This window comes from Tiliqua scincoides, chromosome 1 (genome assembly GCF_035046505.1).
Source record: "Tiliqua scincoides isolate rTilSci1 chromosome 1, rTilSci1.hap2, whole genome shotgun sequence".
In the NCBI taxonomy this organism is placed as follows: Eukaryota; Metazoa; Chordata; class Lepidosauria; order Squamata; family Scincidae; genus Tiliqua; species Tiliqua scincoides.
The window spans coordinates 82,010,423-82,030,434 of record NC_089821.1 but is presented as its reverse complement, the minus strand read 5'-3'; the positions used below and the strand labels follow the sequence as shown (position 1 = coordinate 82,030,434).

The window sequence follows — 20,012 nt, the reverse complement described above, 5'->3', positions numbered from 1 at the left end:
TGCAGTGTGCATCACCTCGCCTAATTGCTGGCTGCCCCAAGTATGTAAAAGTCTTAATCTAGACTGTGGTTCACCTAGGTTTTAGTTTCCTAGGATTGCAACAGCACACTTGTAAGCATGAGCATCCTGTTGCCTCCCCAACTATGCACTAGTAAGTGTTATTCATGGCATAAGACATCTCCCTGTAACACTTTCTTCTCCAACAATATAGTAGTTTGCTTTTACCCCCCCCCCCCACTAGGTTCTGTCCAGTTGGGTGTTTGAGATACAAAGAAGACAGTGCCAGTTTGTGAATGAATCCACAATAAATGCCTTTGATAGTTGATCTTAGTGTACCATGGTCAAATATTATAAAGCTGCTCCTGTATATGTACTTAGTGGAAATACATATTTTTGTATTTGCTTTTGTATTTATAATGCTTTCCAGAGAGAATAGATGCTTTCTAAAGATTACTAGAAAGGTTTTTGATATTTGTGTGTTGTTTTTTTTAAGGGAGTAGTAAGAGTTTACCTACTAGAAGCAGAAAATCTTGTCCAAAAAGACAACTTTCTTGGGGCAATCAGGGGGAAGTCGGACCCATACGCTGTTCTTCGGGTTGGCCTGACACAGTTTCGAAGCAAGACAATTCAAAGAGATCTGAATCCCATCTGGAATGAAATGTTTGAGGTAGTACTAATTGCTTTGCATTCGTTTTAGCAAAAACAAGGTGCTGATAGAGGAGGTAGTCTCTCTTTTTGGTCTTGGAATCTTACTTTGTTAAGTTTATTTTTTTAATGCCTTAAAAAATGTCTTATCACTTCTTATAACTGAAGTGCAGTGAACTGAAGATGATAACAGTTTAGTGTCGTAGAGAGAATTTTTAGTCCCTTGTTAAACTATGTGATGGAACTCAGCAGCTGTCTTGCACCTTCATGTTAAGCTGATCATTACAAGTGGAGAAAGTGCATGAAAGGCATTATTACTTTGTACACTTCTGTAGGGTTATATATAGCAGATGGGAAAGAGTTATTTCTGCTGAGCTGGTAGCTTCAGAAGGGTTGCCATCACACAAAGTTCTGTATTTTTAACGTATATGTTACAATTTAACGTATGCAGTTGGCAGTTTAAGAAGTGTAGGTTTGGAGTTTTATTTATTTAAATTCTTCTTTCTCTCCCTGAAGTTTGTTGTTTATGAAATACCTGGTCAAGATCTAGAGGTGGACCTGTATGATGAAGACCCAGATAAAGATGACTTTTTGGGCAGGTGATGGATGCAGATTTCCTCATTTTCTGTGCTTTTCTCTCTGTACTGTACCCTTTTCTGTTCTTGCTGCAGTGTGCAGGCAGTGCAATTACTAGGCATCACCCTGTGAATTCAGAAGAAGCAGAAGGTGAGGTCCTACTGGGACTGTATCAGCGCAGAGCACAGGTAGTGATATGCATGTGTGGATACTTTCCTGCATCAATTCCCTGTCTAACAAAAGCCAGCACATGAAGTGGCGGGGGGGGGGAGGGGAGTTATAGCTGGTGTGCTAGTTTATGTGCAAGGAACTTTTGACATGGGAGAGCATTCAAACATGCAGTTTTCTCAGCTGTATTCTGCATGATGTAGTCCCATGGGGCCATGTATCATGTTTAAAAATTTAAATCCGTTAAATTAACAGATTAAATATTAGACTCAAGAGTCCAGTGGTGAATGTATATGTGGACTAGTACAGTGCAGAAATGTGCCATTTGAAATCCAGTGGCTGAACTGGTTCCAGAATTCTGTGGTGCAAGCACAACCAATGTCTATTGCTTACCACCCCCACCCCCATCTTGCCTAATATTTACAAATGTGGAGCATGTTGGTCTGTTGCAGTGACGTATCCCAACAGCCTCCACAGATTGGCTCATTCTGTGACTGAGCTTCATGTTTTGTAACCCTATGACCGTCCCAGTATAAAGCAGAACTCTCTGAAAACAGCCAGTCAGTGCTTTGCAGTTCACACATTTACAATGAAAGTGAAAGGACTTTTCCCCAGTTCTTGTCCCTCCAGTTCCTAAATTTAATAATAATAATAATAATAAAACTTTATTTTTATCCCGCCCTTCTCCCTAACGGGACCCAGGGTGGCTAACAACATATTAAAAAAACAATAGATTTTAAAAACATTAATACAAGCAGATAAAAACATTTAAAAACACACTACAGGGCCATAAAAACAGTAGTCAGATTAAAAGAGTAAAAGAGCAGATCACCGAGGAATCAAGCCTGTAAAACTAAAAGATGTATAAAAAAGTTAAGAAGGCCAGAAATCAGAAGGCTTGTTTAAACAACAGTGTTTTCAGGCCTCGCCGAAAGCTCTCAAGAGAGGGAGCCATTCTCAAGTCAAGGGGAAGGGAGTTCCATAATGTTGGTGCCACTACTGAGAAGGCCCTATTTCTTGCAGCCGCCCCCCGGACCTCCTTGGGTGGCGGCACTTGCAAAAAGGCCTTCTCTGATGACCTGAGATGGCGAGCCAGATTGTACGGGAGTAGGCGGTCTCTAAGATATCCTGGCCCAGAGCATTATAGGGCTTTAAAGGTCAAAACCAGCACCTTGAATTCGGCCCGGAAACAAATGGGCAGCCAATGTAGCCCCCGGAGAAGCGGGCTGACAGAGTCAAACCGCCTGGCTCCGGTGACCACATGGGCCGCCGCATTCTGTACTAATTGTAGTTTCCGAACCGTCTTCAGGGGCAGCCCCACAGAGAGCGCGTTACAGTAATCTAACATCGATGTCACCGTGGCATGGATCACCGTGGCCAGGTCTGCACAATCCATTTAACCTCAAATTAATTTAAATTTAACCTCAAAAAGGAAAGCTCTGTCTTCTATGTAAAGCATCATGTTAAAAAAAAAAAAAAAACTAGACCCAAGGACAACAAATTACATTTTCTGAGCCAGTCTAAAAGTTGCTTGGTCTGGGGAATATGGCAGAGGGCTCAGCATTATATGCAGTGGGTAGCTATCTCAGTTTGCTCTTCATTGATTAGTGGGTTTCTTCAATCTTTGCCATTGAGTTAGGCTTAGAGACTGCAAAGCTTCCACATGGACAATAGAGTCTTGGAATCTGAAAGCAAGACCCCTAAGATTTTCTAAAGAAATTTGCCACAGAGTTGCAGGGGAGGGGGAATGGCAGAACATTCCATAGAACTACAGGGATAAGTTTCAGACATGTTTTTCTGCATGCCACTGTATTTTATTAAACTGGGGTAGGGGTGGGGGTTTCTTTTGTTGATCCTTCCAAGCAACCAGAAAGCCCATTTAATTCAACATCGTTCCTTTTTTTTCAGCTTGCTTATAAACCTTGCCGATGTGATGAAAGACAGAATTGTTGATGAGGTAAAACCTGTTTCTAGCTTGTTACAGACCAACCCTGTCTTGCGCTGGAGTAGGCAGGCCAGCGTGCCTGCACTGTATCCTGCGCAAGTATCGGCATCCAGAGACCCAGCCCAGGGCAAGGGGAAACATTTCCCCTGACCCAGGGGAGAGCTACTGCAGTCCCAATGGGGCTACTTGGATCTGCGCCACCTCCAGAGGTCGTGCAAATCCGAGCAGCCTGGGACTGCCCTGGGCCACCCAGGAATGGGATCAGGATCCGGCATAACTGCTCCCTGTCCCTGCCCTCCCTGTCCCTGCCCTGAAACACCTCCATCCCGCCTCCTCTGCCCTTCCCATGTCCCTCCCAGACTTCTGCATAGGCCAAGCTTGGCTGACACAAACCAACCGTCCCCCGAGGCTCGCATTGGCGGGGGAGGCCAGTGTGCATCCTTGCACCAGCCTGTCCCGGTGGTGCAAAAGTGCTTTGCAGTGTTTTTGCAACACTGGTGGGCCAGCACAAGGGACTTGCTTCAGTCCATCTCCTTTTTAGGATTGCCTCCTTAGTGGCTTTTCCTGCATGTTTTATAGCAATACTTAAAAACATCTGGATTTGTGAGTGGTTTTAAGGATGTTCTAAAACTTTAATTGTCACTTTGAGTTCTCACTACCACTGCTGAAAATTAAAGCTGTTGATTAATATTACAAGAGTTTTGTGGCACTTTGGGACCAACTGATTTATTGTAGCATAACCTTTTGTAGGCAAGACTACTTCACCAGATACATGGATGTGTATGTATGGATACACTGAAGAAGTGTGTGCCTCTGCGTCCGGTTTGGGGACAGGAAAAATTGTCCTGTAGTTAAATAAGCAAATGTATACTGAAGTATTGCAAAAGTTATCCACTAGGAGCAATACCCTATCTGGAGATGTATAATCTTGAGGGTATTTAGATTGGAAGCACTTTGTTTATGTTTAAAGGCTGTCCTGCTGCAGGAAGGAAGGCCAAAGCAAAAAAAATAAAATCCATAGGTGCTGGTAAGAATTTATTGAGAAATGAACTCCCTCTGCATTTCTACCTGGGATTTTTGTATTGGGCAGGTGCAAGCATTCCCTCTTCTAGGGAAAGAAGTGCAGTTTAAACTTGTCCTCTGAAAAGTATAATAGACTTGGCCCCAGTTATGCTGCTTAAACTGTTCCTTCAATTTCCTCTGTGTACCCAATTCACAACACCCTTGCTGCTGAATGTGCGTTTATGTCACTGATGTGCTTTTCTTTCTTGATAAAGTGGTTCCCCTTAAGCAAGATAGCAAGTGGACACCTGCATTTGAAGCTTGAGTGGTTTTCTTTGGTGACCAATCAAGAGAAATTATGTGAGGTGAGTGCTGCAGTTGCAGGCTGACACTGTACAATAAGTCTGAAATGGAGCAAAAGGCAGTCACTGTTCTGTTTACTTTGATTACAACTTTGTACTTTAACTATCGTAATTTACTATAACTATGTAATAGCACTGTTTATCACAGTGGCTGTATTTAAAGTGTTTCCATAGCTTAATGGTGTGCATACACAGATTGTGCCAGTTGTTCAAGAGTCCTCTTTCCTTGGGATTTGGAAGGGACTCAGGCATTCATATATTGCAGTGCAGGGCTGTCACCTGCAGTCAATTTCTGTTGGGCTATGTTCAGATTGCATACCCTACCCAGACTCATGGTAGACATGCAAAAAATGCGTCTAGCATGTGGGTACAGTCTGCAAAATCAACTTTGGGGAATGGATGTGAGGATGATAGAATGATTCGCATTAACCGTTTTAATTTTCGTTTAACATTTTTCAGGACAAGAATGGCCTTGCCACAGCTATTGTCATAGTGTATTTGGACAGTGCTTTCAATCTTCCTGTGAGTAAACTGAAGGAGCAACATTGTCATGTGCTCTAGTTGCATCTGGCTGACGTTTCACAGTGTCTGTATGCTCATTAATATGAACAGGTTCAGGAATGCTTTCCTGACAAACATTCTTGTTTGGCTGGTACAAGACAATTGTATCTGGAGACAAGATCCTGCAACCTTGCTAGTGCCTGCCACATTCTGAAGACCGAGTGTTTGGGGAATGAGCTGTATAACAGATTAAGAACATCTAAAATGGAAAGCATGCTTATAAAAAAAATGAATTTATAGTTCAAATACTTTGGAATAATTTTGAGGAGGGCATGCCATGCAAATCCACACAAAAGGATTTTACTCCTCTGGGAAAAGAGAAGCAGCAAGGGAATCTAGAAACACTAATAAACTGCTGCCACATTTCCTCTCCTTGATGTTCATTAATTTGTTCAAAAGATTTGTAGACAGCTTTTCCAGAAGCTCACATGGAACTGTAGTACAAGATTTTAAACTAGGAAATCTATACTGAAGCATTACAGAAATTATGTTTTACCATCTGTGAGTTAATCTCATGAACAATGTTGCAACTCTTGCTGCTGTCCCCTCCTGCTACTTTCAAGAAAATTGGTTTCTGCTACTTGTTAGTCCTCAAATTCCAGAAGAGCTTGCTTGTTGAGTCGAAAGATATGAGAATATTCTTTCTTGCAAGGTGTTTGTCAGTTTATCCCTTTGTTGGCAGCTAGTCGCTCCTGTGTGGCCTGTCCCTTTTTCCTGCAGACTGTAGGCTTGGTCTCTCAGTGTAATGACGTTTTATACCTGGATCACTCTTTGATTTTAAATATCATTTTCTCTAATGCAGAAAAATCAGTATGAATATTCTAATGGGGAATATGATGCAAGGAAGTATAGAAAAGACAGATACCTCAAGGTAAATATATCTTATTTTTCCAGAGTGTCAAAAGGATCACACGTACTAAACAAAATACCAGGTGGACATTGTGATGGATAAAGATTGAGAAAATATTTTGAATCAGTGGGGTTGATCAGTTTCTCTGCTATATCTCTAATAGAAGGGAGGAACAGAAGGATTCATTGGTAGAAATAATAATATAGGTGAAGGAAGTGGTAAGCAGCACATGGGGACAATGCATAAACTGTATGCTTCCCAGTCATGAGTTATTTCATGCTTCTACGATCCGTGGTTTTTAGTGAAAATGTTTACAATTTCTGCTTTATTTTCAAATTCATGTGTGCGGCTCTCATCATGGTAGAACCAAGCATGAATAAGTTTGGTTCAAATAATTATTTTCATAGCTCATGAGTTCTGTGCCAGCTGCTGATCTTTGAATGTTTTGAAGAAATAGCAGTTCTAGATTGCCACGATTTTAAAATACATAAAATTAAGTTTGCTTTTTTTGACCAAAAAAGACCCCAAAATGACATACAAATGTTAAAAAAAAAATAGCAGCAACAAAAACACACTACAGAGCCAGAAGGAATATAAATCAGGAAACAAAGGAGCTAAGAGTGAAGGTCTATCATTACAAGAAGGTCTTCACTAACATTCTACAAGCTAACAGGATAGAGGACCAGATGGACCTTCCAAGGGAGGGAGTTGTGGAGGGTCTGTGCACTGCAGCCAAAAAAGTCTGTTAGTCATGGTGGTGCAGTGCAGAACAGAACCTCACCTAAAGATTTTAAGTTAAGTCAGTGTGACTTTTTGGGATGTCTTTTGACTTAAACCACATAACCGGTGTAACTCCAAAGATTGTGTGCTTGAAGAATAGCAGTATTAGCTACTGTACTGACTTTTTCAGTGTAGGTTACCTAGCTAAACATTTACTATACGCTAGCTCAAAACTTTATGTACACCACTCCTTGACACAAAAAAAGTTATCAAACTAGTTTACATAGCAAAATAAATGAAAACAGTTTTTCATTTTCCTTACCTGTCCCAGAAGGACTCATGGTCTAAAAACAGACACAAAAAAGATACCAGCAAAGTAGCACTGAAAAAAAGATATCATGCTCAGATAAATAGCAGCTACTTTTCTCCTTTATATATAAGAGAACCACTTAAAAGGTGCTTCTTTGCTGTCAGCAGGAGGTCTTGAATGATGCAGTGGTGTAGCTAACGATTGTGTAGCCTGGTGCCAGGCTCAAAATGATGACCCGGAAGTGAAGTCATGCCTGGGCTTTTAAAAAAAAATGTGAAAATGGGGGAAAATCCATCCCCTTCCCCAGCAGGTCACCACCCATTTGCTCTGCCACCTCCCCCCCGGCCCCTCCCCATAGTAACACATTATTGGTTCCCTGCTGTATCATCATAACAACACGTAATTGGCTCTTAGAGCAATCAGTCTCATTAGTCAGTTTTGCATTAAGAAAATCCAGTTTTTGTTACATAACGTAGTTGTGTTTCTATTTTCTGGTTATTTGGCTATAACATTTGATAGAATACAAATATTTCAATGTGGTTTGTTTCATTGCATTCAGCATTAAATTCTGCATCAAATAGTATAGAACATGATGACATTATTAAAAAATACCAAGGTTTTCACAGTTTTGGCCACGAGTGTCAAGCTCAAGTTGTTGCCCCTCTAAGCTTGTTGCCCAGTGCAGTTGCTGCCCCCTGCACCCCCTTAGCTACACCACTGGAATGATGTAAATTAATAACAGTAATTGTAACTTACGTAACAACTCCACTAGATCTAAGAATTAATAGTGCATGTAGTCGTTTGTTTAATTATATACAAATATGCTCTGTAGTGCATTAAGTGGTCAAAGTGCAGTATTAAAAATGCCAAACCTTAGAGTTCCCCTTCCCAAATCCTACAGGGGCCTAATTTCCCTGTTGCGTATTGGCAGCGTTGGGCAGAAATGGCTTGAGTCATTATCTTCCCTGTGGAATTTCTTGTTACTAACACTGTCATTTATTCCAAACTGCGAAAAATGAAGAAGGCAGAACGAGAACCTTGTTCCTTTGTCCTGCTCACGGTTGGCAGCAAAACTCAGAAAAGCAAGGTAAGAGGGATGCTGCCTTTTATTTTTTCTTAAGCATTAACAACCCAATCCTATCTAATGTTGGTGCAGTGGGGTTGCTGGGCCCATGCTGTATCCAGTGCCGGAATCGAGCAGGTGGGAAGTCTCCTCAGAGTAACGGAACATTTGTTTCCTGTGCTGAGCCCCAGGTTGCTCATTAGGGCTACTCGGGTCAGGGCCAGCTAAATTGCTGGTGCACAACTGAGTAGCCCCACTAGGTCTGACAGGCCGAGAATGGGGGTAGGATACGGTGGAGGCCTCCTCTGACACCCGCACCCCTTCTCAGGCCGAAACTACTCCTTTGCTGCCCTCCCCCCACCCTGAAAAACCCTTCCCTACCTCCATTCCACCCTTTTCCATTTGCCCAGTGCAGCATTTATCTGCCCCAGTGACCATTGGGCAGGATGCAGGCCTTCCTGTTGGCGCTGCATACAGTGCTTTTACGACACTCAGCGCTGGCACTGTGTCCACAGCGCCCATGGTGCTTACTTAACATTGGATTGGGCTGTCAGCTGACATTCACGTGTCTTTTGTTTGTGAGTATGCTTCCAGTAGCAAAGGGACAATAAATGACTTGTCCAGACCATCTCAGGACTGACAATGATAAAACCAGAATCGGTCTTTGATACTATATGGATGCTGGTTTCAATCCAGTATTGATGAGGTAATGCCTTGTCATGGATGGAGTTAACGGAACTGTTGCCAAGAGAATAGTCATACTGTTGATTTGTAACTATTTTTTTTGTTATATGAAGTGGGATGAGCGCTCCAGTATAGGTTTTGTACAGCAGAAGAACATACAGCCAGAAGGGAAATGTTAAGTGAAGTACACACATTCACTAAAAAATGGTGGACACTTCTGAAATGGTAGAGCAGCGTGTAGGGGTTCCTGCACTTGAACTAAAACTCATATTCTAATCTGCTCAGTGCTGTGCTGACGCACTAGGGAATCTGCATCCTTGGAGAACATTTTAATAAACAGGGTATGAAAATGAGGGTTACTAATAGCATTGGTTCACAGTAGCCAGTAGATACCTGTGGCATTTGTGCAATCGTATTCTGCATAGCATTTGCAACCGAGATGCCAGTTGTGGGAAGAATTGGTGTTTTCCCAGGCATATTCAGCACTAGGAAGATTGGTGATGGCTGGAACTGAAAGGTGAAATTCCCCATTTGTTAAATAGGGAAGAACTATATGTATATTTGCGTCAAAAACTCTCTGGAAATGCCTTGAATACAGTGCTACTGTAGGGAATTCATATAGCTGTGCACTGTGTTTGGTTACACAGTGATACTCTTGGAAACAAACAAAGCAAGCACTATGGCAGTCATGTCTAAATGTGTCTGTGCCCCAGCTGTTTTTCTTGGGAACAGGTTGTGCAATCAAGTTCTAATGAATATCTCATTAAAGAGCAGCTTGCTTTTCCCACAGTGTTCTTGTTGTGTGTAAATGTGCACTGCACTAGAAAGCTTGCCCTGCACAGGGTTGATGCCTAAAATGTTATTTATTTTTTGTGGTGTTTAGTCAGCCCCAAAGTGGCTTACAATACATAGTATACAAAAACAACAATATAATTCATTAAAGAGTATAAATAGATATGTCCGCCGCGCCCCCCCCCCCATATCTGCAGGAGGTAGGTTCCCGCTGCTACCATGGATACTGGAAACCACAGAATAGCAATGAACTCTACAAGAAGCTGTTTCACAAATTCCCCCATCACACAAATGACTCACTGTCTCCTCTGTCTCTGTGCTGCCTGGAAACACTAACAGGAAGCGGGTTGGAGGGCTGAAAACATTGTTGCATTGCATGTATTGCATTGTTTTCAGTCCTCCAACCTGCTTCCTGTCTGGTGTACCCATTTTTTTTAATGGAGTAGGAACTACTGTTGTACTTCTGATGGAGTAGGACTGTGAAACAGAGTCTCTCCAGCAGACCTCAAAGCCTGGGTAAGATAATTGAAGAACAGATTATCTTTCAGGTATTTGGATCCCTGTGTATTCTGGGCTTTAAAGGCTGGACATCATGGGTAGACCTGCTCAAGGATAACCTGAGCCCTGCTGCCGAGAGCGCCAGTCAGCCTGGAGTGCCAACCAGTGGATCTGCTTCAGGGAGAATCTCAACTTGTCTTTTCAAGTTCCTTCATAAACACCTTAGGACAGAGTTCATGATTATTACTTTCAATAGGTGGGAGAAACGTGCCATTGCTCCAAATTGAATTTGGTACTAATCACTCCAGACTGACTAGATCAGCTGCTACCCTGTTGTGGTGTTTTAAAATCTACCGCAACAAGTGGGAAATAACTCCCTTTTCCCACAGGTGCAAACTGTAGCAGCTTGTTTGAAAATGGTAGTTAACAACCAATTATACCTCAGTAGGCACATTTCAGTATATTAGTACCTAGCAGATTTTCTTCAGTGTTTTGAAGGAACAGAGCAACTGTTCAATGTAAATATCTGAGAATGGCATTGAACTGGTGTTTTGTTAAGGCTAGGGTCTTTTGCTATTTACACAAGACATGATACATGAGAGCCAAGATAGTGTAGTGCTTCTGGTGTTGGACTGAAACTTGTAGGATCCAGTTCAATTCCCCAGATCTGCTGGGGCTTCCCTAGGCCTCCCTATGCTTTATAAGGCATTTAAAACATCATTTCCAGTTTTGATGAAAAACCGGAAGTCACTTTTTTGTTTTAAACAATAATTCTGAGACCCGCAGAGTCCATGGGCAGACATGCTTGCCTCTGTGGGGCTCAGGATACCATCCAGAGACAAGGGAGCACAGCTGCCCTCACCCTCAGAGGGTGGGGGGAGGTGTCCCCCATACCTGCAGATTCACATATGCACAGGGAGTTCTGGAATGGAACCCCCATGGATACGGGGGCACGCCTGTAATGTGTTGAATTGCATGTTGCATGGGAATGGATGAGATACACAGATACCAAAAAAAAAATCCAGGAGAAGGGAGAAGGCTAAATATAAGTTCAGCCATTTCCAAGAAAAGATTAAATAATAGAGTTTGCATTATTTTTGTTTTATTTTATTTTTGCCAACAACACAAACTTGCTAGTACAAGCTACCAGGGAAGAATCCTGTTTAAATCCCACTGAAATGAACTGGAGCAGTGCAAAAACGCAGTCATAATTCTTCTGCAGTACAACCTCCTAGTTGCCAATGCAAACCTCCATAGCTGCTGTTTTTCTAGAATTCTAGAAAACATGTATACTTAGAAAACAGAGAATGATCTGAAAGGTGATGGGTATTTGGAGAATGTTGCTTAGTTTGCAAACCATCTGGAAACTTTTCATTGCTTTGTATGTTCGAAAAAGATCATGCAAATCTATTTGGGTCTGAATGCTACTTGTGACTTTTTTCTAGCTTGTATACTTAAATACAATACCATCTTATTTACAATTGCTCTTTATACTAGCTATAAAAGGACCAGGGTAATTACTTGAAGCAAATATTATTGAATTGATGAGTACCGGGGGGGGCCCATATCTGCAGATTCAGTTATCTGCGGTTTGAGTCCAGGCCCCCCCCCACGCCCTCTCTGGAGACGAGGGGAGCTCCGCTTATAAGGCATTATTAAAAACATCATTTCCAGTTTCTCCATGAAACCAGAAGTCACATGATTTGAGCTCTAAAGAACAGACTGAGCTTGGCAGAGGCTGGAGACGGACATCCTCATCCTCTGCTGAACTCAAACTCTCTTCAGGAGGCAAGGGCAGCCCCCCTGGACAACAGAGATGGGCATTTGCACATCTCTGCGGTTTCAGCTCTCCGCAGGGGGTTCCAGAACTGCTGCTGTCAGACACAATTATTGAGGGAAGCCAAGGAAAACTCCACCCACCAGCAGAGAGGAGAGAGTGGTACGAGTCTCATGACAAAGGCAGGCAGTAAAAACAGTACACTCCTGTCTTGGTAGCAGGTAGAGTGCCCCCCTCCCTGTGCTTCCACCCAGCTGCACAGATATACATGTGCACATTCTACACCTAGCAACATGTGTATGGGCAGGGCAGGTAGCTCTCTCCAGCAAGAGTATGGTCCATCTGAGAGGCAGGTGGGTGTTTCTTCATTATGCTGTGAAGTACTGCATGTAATTATATTAACCACTGTACCCAGTTTTCTGGGTAACCCACTGTTTCTGAATGTTCAGTGAATAATGTATGTATCTTTTTGTTTCCCTTTTCTCATAAACAGACCTGCAAGTTCACCAAGGATCCTGTCTGGGGTCAAGCATTCACATTCTTTGTCCACAGTGCTCCATCACAGTCTCTACATCTGGAGGTAAGTTAATTTCATCTCACTTCCCAGGAGCGTAACACAGCTTTTGTTTTTGTCTTTGTATAGTCATGTTCTGTGCATAAGCTGTGGCTGCTGCAGAAAGTAATTGCAAAGTTGGATCACTTTTTTCATGAGTTGGGTGCTACTGGATAACAAATTACTGTAGTATGTTTGGTTTGGAGATAAAGGAAGTTGAGATTCGCTTGTCATGCCGCTCTTAACTTATCTTTATTTTCTCGTTCTCTCTAGGTCAAAGACAAAGAGCGAGAGAATGCCCTAGGGACCTTGGTGATTTCTTTTGCCCACTTGCTAAAAAATCCTGAGATGGCAGTTGAGCAGAACTTTCAACTGGATCATTCTGGCTCAGACAGCTATATTAAGATGAAAGTTGTGTTGAGAGTAAGTGTGGAGATAGTGTGCATCCTTTATTCCACCTTTTCTAGATTTGTGGTTGAAATTTATTGTGCATCTTGAAACTAGTTTTCTTTTGAGACTTGTTTCTTTATATCCCAAGACAAATGGCACTGTAATGGTTGAGCATTAATGATGCTTTGTGAGAATTTCTTCAAGGCATGATGATCCTGAGGTTTAGTGCTTCTTCTGTTGGGTGTCATTCCCTTCTGTCACTGATAATTTAATATTTGCTGTCCAACAGGGTGTGTGCTTGTGTGGCCTGGATTACCAGACTTGAGGAAAGTATAACAAGCACAGTGATAGGAAAGGTGATGGAAATAGTATCTTATTCAGTTGTCCTTAGCACAGGAAATATTTCCTAAGGCTAAATTACCAAAGTTCTAAACTCCCACCAACAGAAAAATACAGCCCAAATCTATATTTCCAAAAACCAAGTTACTTGCTCTTTGCAAAGAGACTGTTGGGGAGCATGCAGCATAACTGTCTGAACGACTTCTATGACTGCTGGGTGGGTTTCAGACCAGGCAAGCCGTTATCGAAAAGCTTGAGATCTTCCTGTCCTGAACAGACAAGTCTATGCTTATCAACAACTGATTTAAAATTTCCATGAGCACAAAGATACAGACTCCAGTTGCTTAGACTTTCAAAAGAAAGCTCCCAAGTTAGTGCCAAAGATGCGGAAGTGTAGCCATCATGATTTGCATGGGGCCTCGGTGTCTGCAAGGGATTTGTTCTCGGACCCCTTGCTGATACAGAAAATCATGGATAATCAAATCCACGATTTTCCGCCCCCTTCTCCCTCTGAAGGGGACCAGAGCTGTGCTCCAATCACCTCCGGAGGGCTTTCTCAAGTGCGGTCTGCGGACTTCAGAATGGCTCAGAGCAGTGAAAACTTCCAGTTTCTGTCAGGGTTTCCCCCCAGGGGCTTCCCTGGGCCTCAGAATGCCTTATATGGCTAAAGATAAGTTTCCTGAGGAAAACCAGAAGTGGCGTCTTTTCACCTCTCCAGGTGATTCTGAAGCCTGCAGGAGCAGTGGGTGGGCATGCGCTGCCTCTGCGGGCTTCAGAAAGGGCTCAGGTGGAGCTAAGTCTGGTTTAATGTGGGTCCAGGGGACCCTAGTTGAGCCAGATCCGTGGATGAAAAATCCACGGATGAACAGGCTGCACCTGTGTTTTTCAAGAGAAAAGTAATTGGAGAATCAACTTGAGGGCACATAGCCCTTCATTCATCTGGGTTCACTTTCTTCATCGAGCCACTGTCAGGGGCCTCATGCAGTCTTTTAAAAAGCTCAGTTTTGCCTTAATATGAAGACCAATTTTTGTGTTGGGATGAATGAAAAGGATTGTTAAAATTAGGGTGCTTAAGGTCATAACCCTACTTTTCTTGACTCTCAATCAGCTAACAGAAAGAAATGCTGCACTATAGAGAACTTTTTCTTAAACTTTCCTTTTGTGGAACTCCTCTTTGGAGCTCTTGTATTTAATATGCAGTTTTAAAAAAAATCATTTGGCAACAGAAGATGAGCTATATAGTATCGCCTTGAACTGTTCAGTGCTTCTTAATGATAGATCTGGTCATGTTACTGGTTATGGTTATTGAATCTCTAATTTTTTTGTCTTTTTGTGTTTAGGCTTTGGGCATAGAAGAACCTGATCCAGATACCAGCCATAAGGGGATTAAGACCTTAAAGCAAGTTCCTATTCCTGCCACAGAGGAAGATGGAAATCAAGGCAAGACGCACCTGCCACCACCTCCACCTCCACCACTTCCATCAAAAATTGAAGTATCCAAAGCACCACAAGTGCCCCAAGACTCTAGTGTACCTGAATCCCAAGGCAACAGACAGGAGAGCCATGCTAACCTTAATGTAAATGAGAACTGGACAGGACCTGTTGTGAAGGAGGCAGCTGCTAGAATAAACGAACAAACAGGCCCAGGCTATGTGGATCCCAAATTCTTGGCACCTCATCAGGCTGTTCCATCACCCCGTACATCACCAGCCCTGCGGAGAGCCCAGCTTGCCCCCAGCATTGCATCTCTGGCCTCTTCACACTTTGATATAACTTGCAGCAATCTGGACCTCATCAAGTAAGTCTCTTTGTCTGAAACTTATCTAGTCTGAGCATTAGCTATGTCTTTCTGTGGCGCAGAGGAGCAGCACAAGGGTGAATTGACTTCAGGCTTCAGTCACAGTTACTATCCTTTCAAACAAGCACCACATGATGCTGTATTGAGTCAACTGCCTCTGCCCAATAACATTTTTTAAAAGGCAGCCACTGCAGCACTCCTTACAGTTTCTTCACTCACAGGTTTCCAATTTGATTTACAGGGACTGCGCAAATGAAGGAGCTCCTTCATTTGTGAGCTCCCTGTAAATCAAACTTGAAGTCCTGAACTTCTGTGTTTGCAGAAACTGCACCTGGGGCAAGGTATGGAGGCAGGTGATTCACTTTCTGTGAGATTTTAGCAGGCAGAGATAAGTGCCTTGCATTTATGGCAGGCTGGAGGGAGGTGGCAGCAGCAGACTTGAGGTGAGGAGCACCCCGAATCTACCACCCTCTTGTCCCACCCTGCAACCTGCATCAGCTTGCCTAATGGGTGGGCTGAGCATTACTGATACTGTTTGTTTTGGATTGTTAGTCGTATTTGAAAATGGGGAAGATTAACTCTGTAAGCCAGGACAGAACATGTGTGTTTGAAATATCTGTGCAGGTTTGAGAACTGAATCAATTACTTAATCTAGGCAGGGTTCCTATCTATGCTTGCGACATCAAAGTCTGTAGGAGTGAGGATTACGTATCTCAAGGTCTGCATTTAGAACTGAGCAATACTATACTGCACTGTAAAACACTGCTTTCGGTTTTATATTTCAGAAATAGCAGAAGAGGACAAAATTAGAAAAGCCATTGAGCCAGTGCAGATTTCTGTTGCAATACAACCATAGATAATGCCACTGTGACCCACTGTCTGCTAGGATGGTAGGCCTTTCAGAGAGTGCTCTTTGAAATTCTTGATAAGCACTTATACCTGATGACTCTTAAAAATGATGAAGATGATGTTCTGGTCATAAATACTGCTGTTGCAGCACGCAGCAGAGTTGAAATAGGATGCTGAGAGATGCTGCATTCCAATACATTTGCTTAGTTCTTCTTGGGAATTGCTTACCTTCAAAGCTTGTTTATCTTATGGGGGAGGAGGTACTTTTCATTCATGGAATTTTAGTTTCTGGTTATGCAGCATTTCACCCAGAAACTGGGTGACAAACTTGAACAAAACAAACATCAATTATCTTGCAGTGGGACTCTTCCTGCTGGAATGCCCATGGGAGAAATTCACCTCACTGTGCGCTATGCTTCCCTAAGGCAGTCTCTTGTTGTGCTAGTCAACGCGTGCAGGTAATGTTTTGATAGAACTATTTCTGTTCCATCTTCTGAAACACATATTTACATTGTTTTAATTCTTAAATGCAATGTTTGCTGTAGCACAACTAGAAGTGCTACATAAATATACCAACATCTTTGTATTTAAAACTTTTATCCTACCCTTCTTCCAAGGAGCCAAGGGTGATAATTTTAGAACTGATTGTTTCTCCAGCCCCCCCCCCCCAACAACCCAGTGAGCTATATTAGATAGCAAGATAATAGCTGGCCCGTGGTCATCTAGTGAACTTCATGGCTGAGAAAGCATTGGAGTCTTATCCAGTCCTAGTCACTTCAGTTTCAAGCATCTGGCTAAGTATATTTTCTTTGATCTGCATATCAGGTGCATCTATTGCCCAGATTATGTGTTCTCCCCCTCTGCCTGCAATTTAGCAGATGTCCCTAGTGGACTTTTCGTGACTGTACTACTGGCCAGATCCAGGTAATTCCCAAATGGCTGCTTGGAAGCTGCCTTGGTTTGTCACTCCAGAAGTCAAAAACACCTTTATCTCCAGATGTCAAGGTTGCACAATACTGCACGTAAATTTTGCATGATCACCTTGAGGCCTCCGCAGCAACCCTACCACCAGGATAGCCTTTGCACAATGACTCTTGCTAGTTAACCTGCTTTCCCCAGTTCTTCAGATGTAAGGAAGAACAAAAGGTATTTGTGCAGCACCTCTGTATAGAAATGTTTTGTGAGTTTTTAAAATCTCATAGGGAATTATATCCCCTTTTTCCATTCCAAAAGAAACTTAATGCCATGCTCTCTGCAAGGGGCACATCCATACGTCCGCGTCTACCTGCTCCCAGACAAAAGATGGGCAGCTCGAAGGAGGACTACTGTCAAGAAAAGAACTCTGAATCCCCACTATGATGAGAAGTAAGTAAATCCTGTAAGGATTGTTTGTAGTTTTAACCCATTTTAGTAAGGCATGCTACACCTGCTCTATGTGCATGGATACCAACCAGCAATGTGCTTACCTACGCTGATCTTAAACTGCACAGTCATGGAATCTAAGCTTAGTTGGAGGAACAGCTTTGTAGAAGAATTGTATTCATTACATACAGACTATTGTATGTCTGTGATGTGCCCCCATTCCTTCTGAGTGTTTGCTCCATCTTTTAAAGAATTAAAAATCTCTACATTTATAGGTCTTGTGGGATAGTATATATTTGCTGGCATGGAATCTGCCATTATTTTTCATAGCATATCCACCAGCTTCACCCTTTATGGGTTTTGTATGGTGAGGAACACTATGTATACAACATTTTGCAGATGATACACTCTAGGCTGTTGAGCTCATATATAAAAAAATCGGATCTACTCTCTCCCTACCTTCCAGTTGCTAATGAGAAGATATTCAAGATCACAGTCCCCCATCAGTTCTCTGACAAGCACAGAGGAATCTAGTTAACTGCCTGTCCATCCATCTTCCTGCATCAAAAATGTTGCATTAAAATATCACAATCCCCCAACATGGGGATAACATTTGAGAAGGGTCTAATGTAGTGAAAGTTCCTAACTATATTTAATTTTACCATCCAGTGGTAGAAAGGTTATATAATTTATAAAGGTTATATAATTTATACAATGAAGAATTATTCCCATGATTACAAGAACAGTATTTCTGATTAGCTTTTGTAAAGCTTTCTCTTCTGCTTTATTTAAACATATACACCTTTCCTGTATCTATTTTTAGGTTTGAATTTTTTGAAACTTTGGAAGGTGTTAAGAAACGAGCCTTGGATGTTGCTGTGAAAAACAGAAGGTCTTTTATTTCAAATGAAAGAAAAGAACTTGGAAAGGTATGGTGTTCAGATTCAGCATGTGAAAAATGAGCTAGTAAGAGTTGATTGCCTTGCAGATCAACAGTCTCCTGTTCTTGTCTTTGAAATATCATAAGTCCCTTACACAAACTGATGAGTTGTCCACAAAGTAATTTACCACTCTGTTAAACTCTGCTGCAATCACAACAGCCTGTCTGAAAGAGCTAACTGTTTAGATGAAAAAAATGGGCAGGAGGTAGGGTTATAACCTGTGTTCCAATATTGTTCATAATTCAGTATGAAAATGTTACTAGAGCTGTAGTTCTGTATCTGGTTATAGCTGTTCTATTATCTTTTTCTCAGACAGTACATCTATAAACTCTGAAAATTAAAAGTGCTGTATGTACTTGCTCTTAAACCAAAAGCCCGCTTTTGAAATGCTGCTTTTAATTCTGGCTTGCTGCTGCTTTTCTTTTTTTACTTAAAAGGTGCTGATTGACTTGTCAAAGGAAGACTTAAACAGGGGCTTCTCACAATGGTATGTTTTACTTTTCATGTGTTACAAATTTTAACAGCTACAACTGAAGTATAAAGTTATATATTAGATGATTTTGTTGACATGTTTAGACTTTAGCTAGATAAGATGGTGGAGGGCATTAACAGTGCAGTGTAGGTAGAGCCAAATCCCTTTCTGCCAATGGGAAACCTTCTCCCAGTAAGGATAACTTGCAGGCTGAATGCATGGATGGCTTAAAAAAAGAGTATGTGTCGGAAATAGTTCCCCTCACATAAATCTGGTAGCAGACTTCTATGCACACACATTTGCCTCCACCTTGTCTACTTTGGTCCTTAACATCGAGATGTTGATGAACATCTAGAATTGTAGTGACCAAGTACGAAATAGAAGTATGAACTACTCAGGTGAGAGGAATCTGTCCTGCATGTTTTCTACTATGAGTATAGCAGTAAGAAATTGAAGTACAAAAACATGGCTAGTAATTCCACCTGAATTACTAGGTAGCGTTTTCAGGACACTCTGACAAACTGTGGCCTGACTGACTAGCATTAGTGACTGTTCTTCTGACCTAGTTCTGTTACTGAAATGGTGCTACTAGCACCATCATTAGGGGTGTTGAAGAGAACCCCTTGTTAGAAATCTTACTTTCAGATTTGGTTTAATTCCTGCTTTAGATATTGTTACAAAGCTGAAATTTGGAAAGAGGCAATATTACAGACCATTTATCAACACACCTCAAGTGTGGTGCTTAACTACTGGATGGTATTTGGGTGTTGGAATAAATTTAAGAAAACAATCCAATCTTTAATTGTTCTGGTGAAAATGGAAAGCACACTACTCTCTCAGTAGTGGAGGCAATGGGCATTAATATGTTCCGTGTGGTTTTTGGAGAAATCTGGTCTATAGACACTGGAAAGATGTGGGGGAGACATTGTGCTACATTATAAAAGTATTCCATTTTAAGCTTGCTGTTTGCCTGTCCAGAAATCAAAAATCAGCTAAGAGATAAATTCAGCTAGGCAACCATTTACCTAAACTAAGCCAATGACCCAATCTTTTTTATAGGTTCCAGCTGACAGTAAATGGACCACCTCAAAGCTGATTCTTGCCGCCATGTGAACTGCTTAACCAAATGTAAATATGTATATTTTGAAGACAGTTTCAGAAGTTTTGTTTATGTAGATATTTGTCACATTGTTAAATTATACTGTACTAGCAACTTTCCAAATACCTGTATCTTTACTGTAGTGCTCCATTATGTTTTGGCAATAGCCCAACATGAATTGCACTTTAAAAACATTCATTAATTTCCTATACCTGTAGACAAGATATAGGTCTACACTATAAATTGTTTCCAGATT

The 20,012-nt window shown here is 41.8% G+C and overlaps 1 protein-coding gene across 1 annotated transcript in view; it reads left to right on the top strand.

The window, feature by feature from the left end:
• ESYT3 (extended synaptotagmin 3) overlaps positions 1–19,753 on the top strand; it is a 49,859-nt gene extending 30,106 nt beyond the window's left edge. Inside the window, exons 9-23 of the mRNA XM_066621469.1 lie at positions 494–667; positions 1,162–1,244; positions 3,298–3,346; positions 4,612–4,701; positions 5,158–5,220; positions 6,062–6,130; positions 8,161–8,226; positions 12,447–12,533; positions 12,780–12,929; positions 14,576–15,033; positions 16,242–16,340; positions 17,116–17,247; positions 18,068–18,173; positions 18,623–18,672; positions 19,717–19,753. Of these exons, the coding sequence (XP_066477566.1) occupies positions 494–667; positions 1,162–1,244; positions 3,298–3,346; positions 4,612–4,701; positions 5,158–5,220; positions 6,062–6,130; positions 8,161–8,226; positions 12,447–12,533; positions 12,780–12,929; positions 14,576–15,033; positions 16,242–16,340; positions 17,116–17,247; positions 18,068–18,173; positions 18,623–18,672; positions 19,717–19,753 (1,713 nt within the window). The remainder of the gene's footprint in view (positions 1–493; positions 668–1,161; positions 1,245–3,297; positions 3,347–4,611; positions 4,702–5,157; positions 5,221–6,061; positions 6,131–8,160; positions 8,227–12,446; positions 12,534–12,779; positions 12,930–14,575; positions 15,034–16,241; positions 16,341–17,115; positions 17,248–18,067; positions 18,174–18,622; positions 18,673–19,716) is intronic.
• The last annotated feature ends 259 nt before the right edge of the window (positions 19,754–20,012 follow it).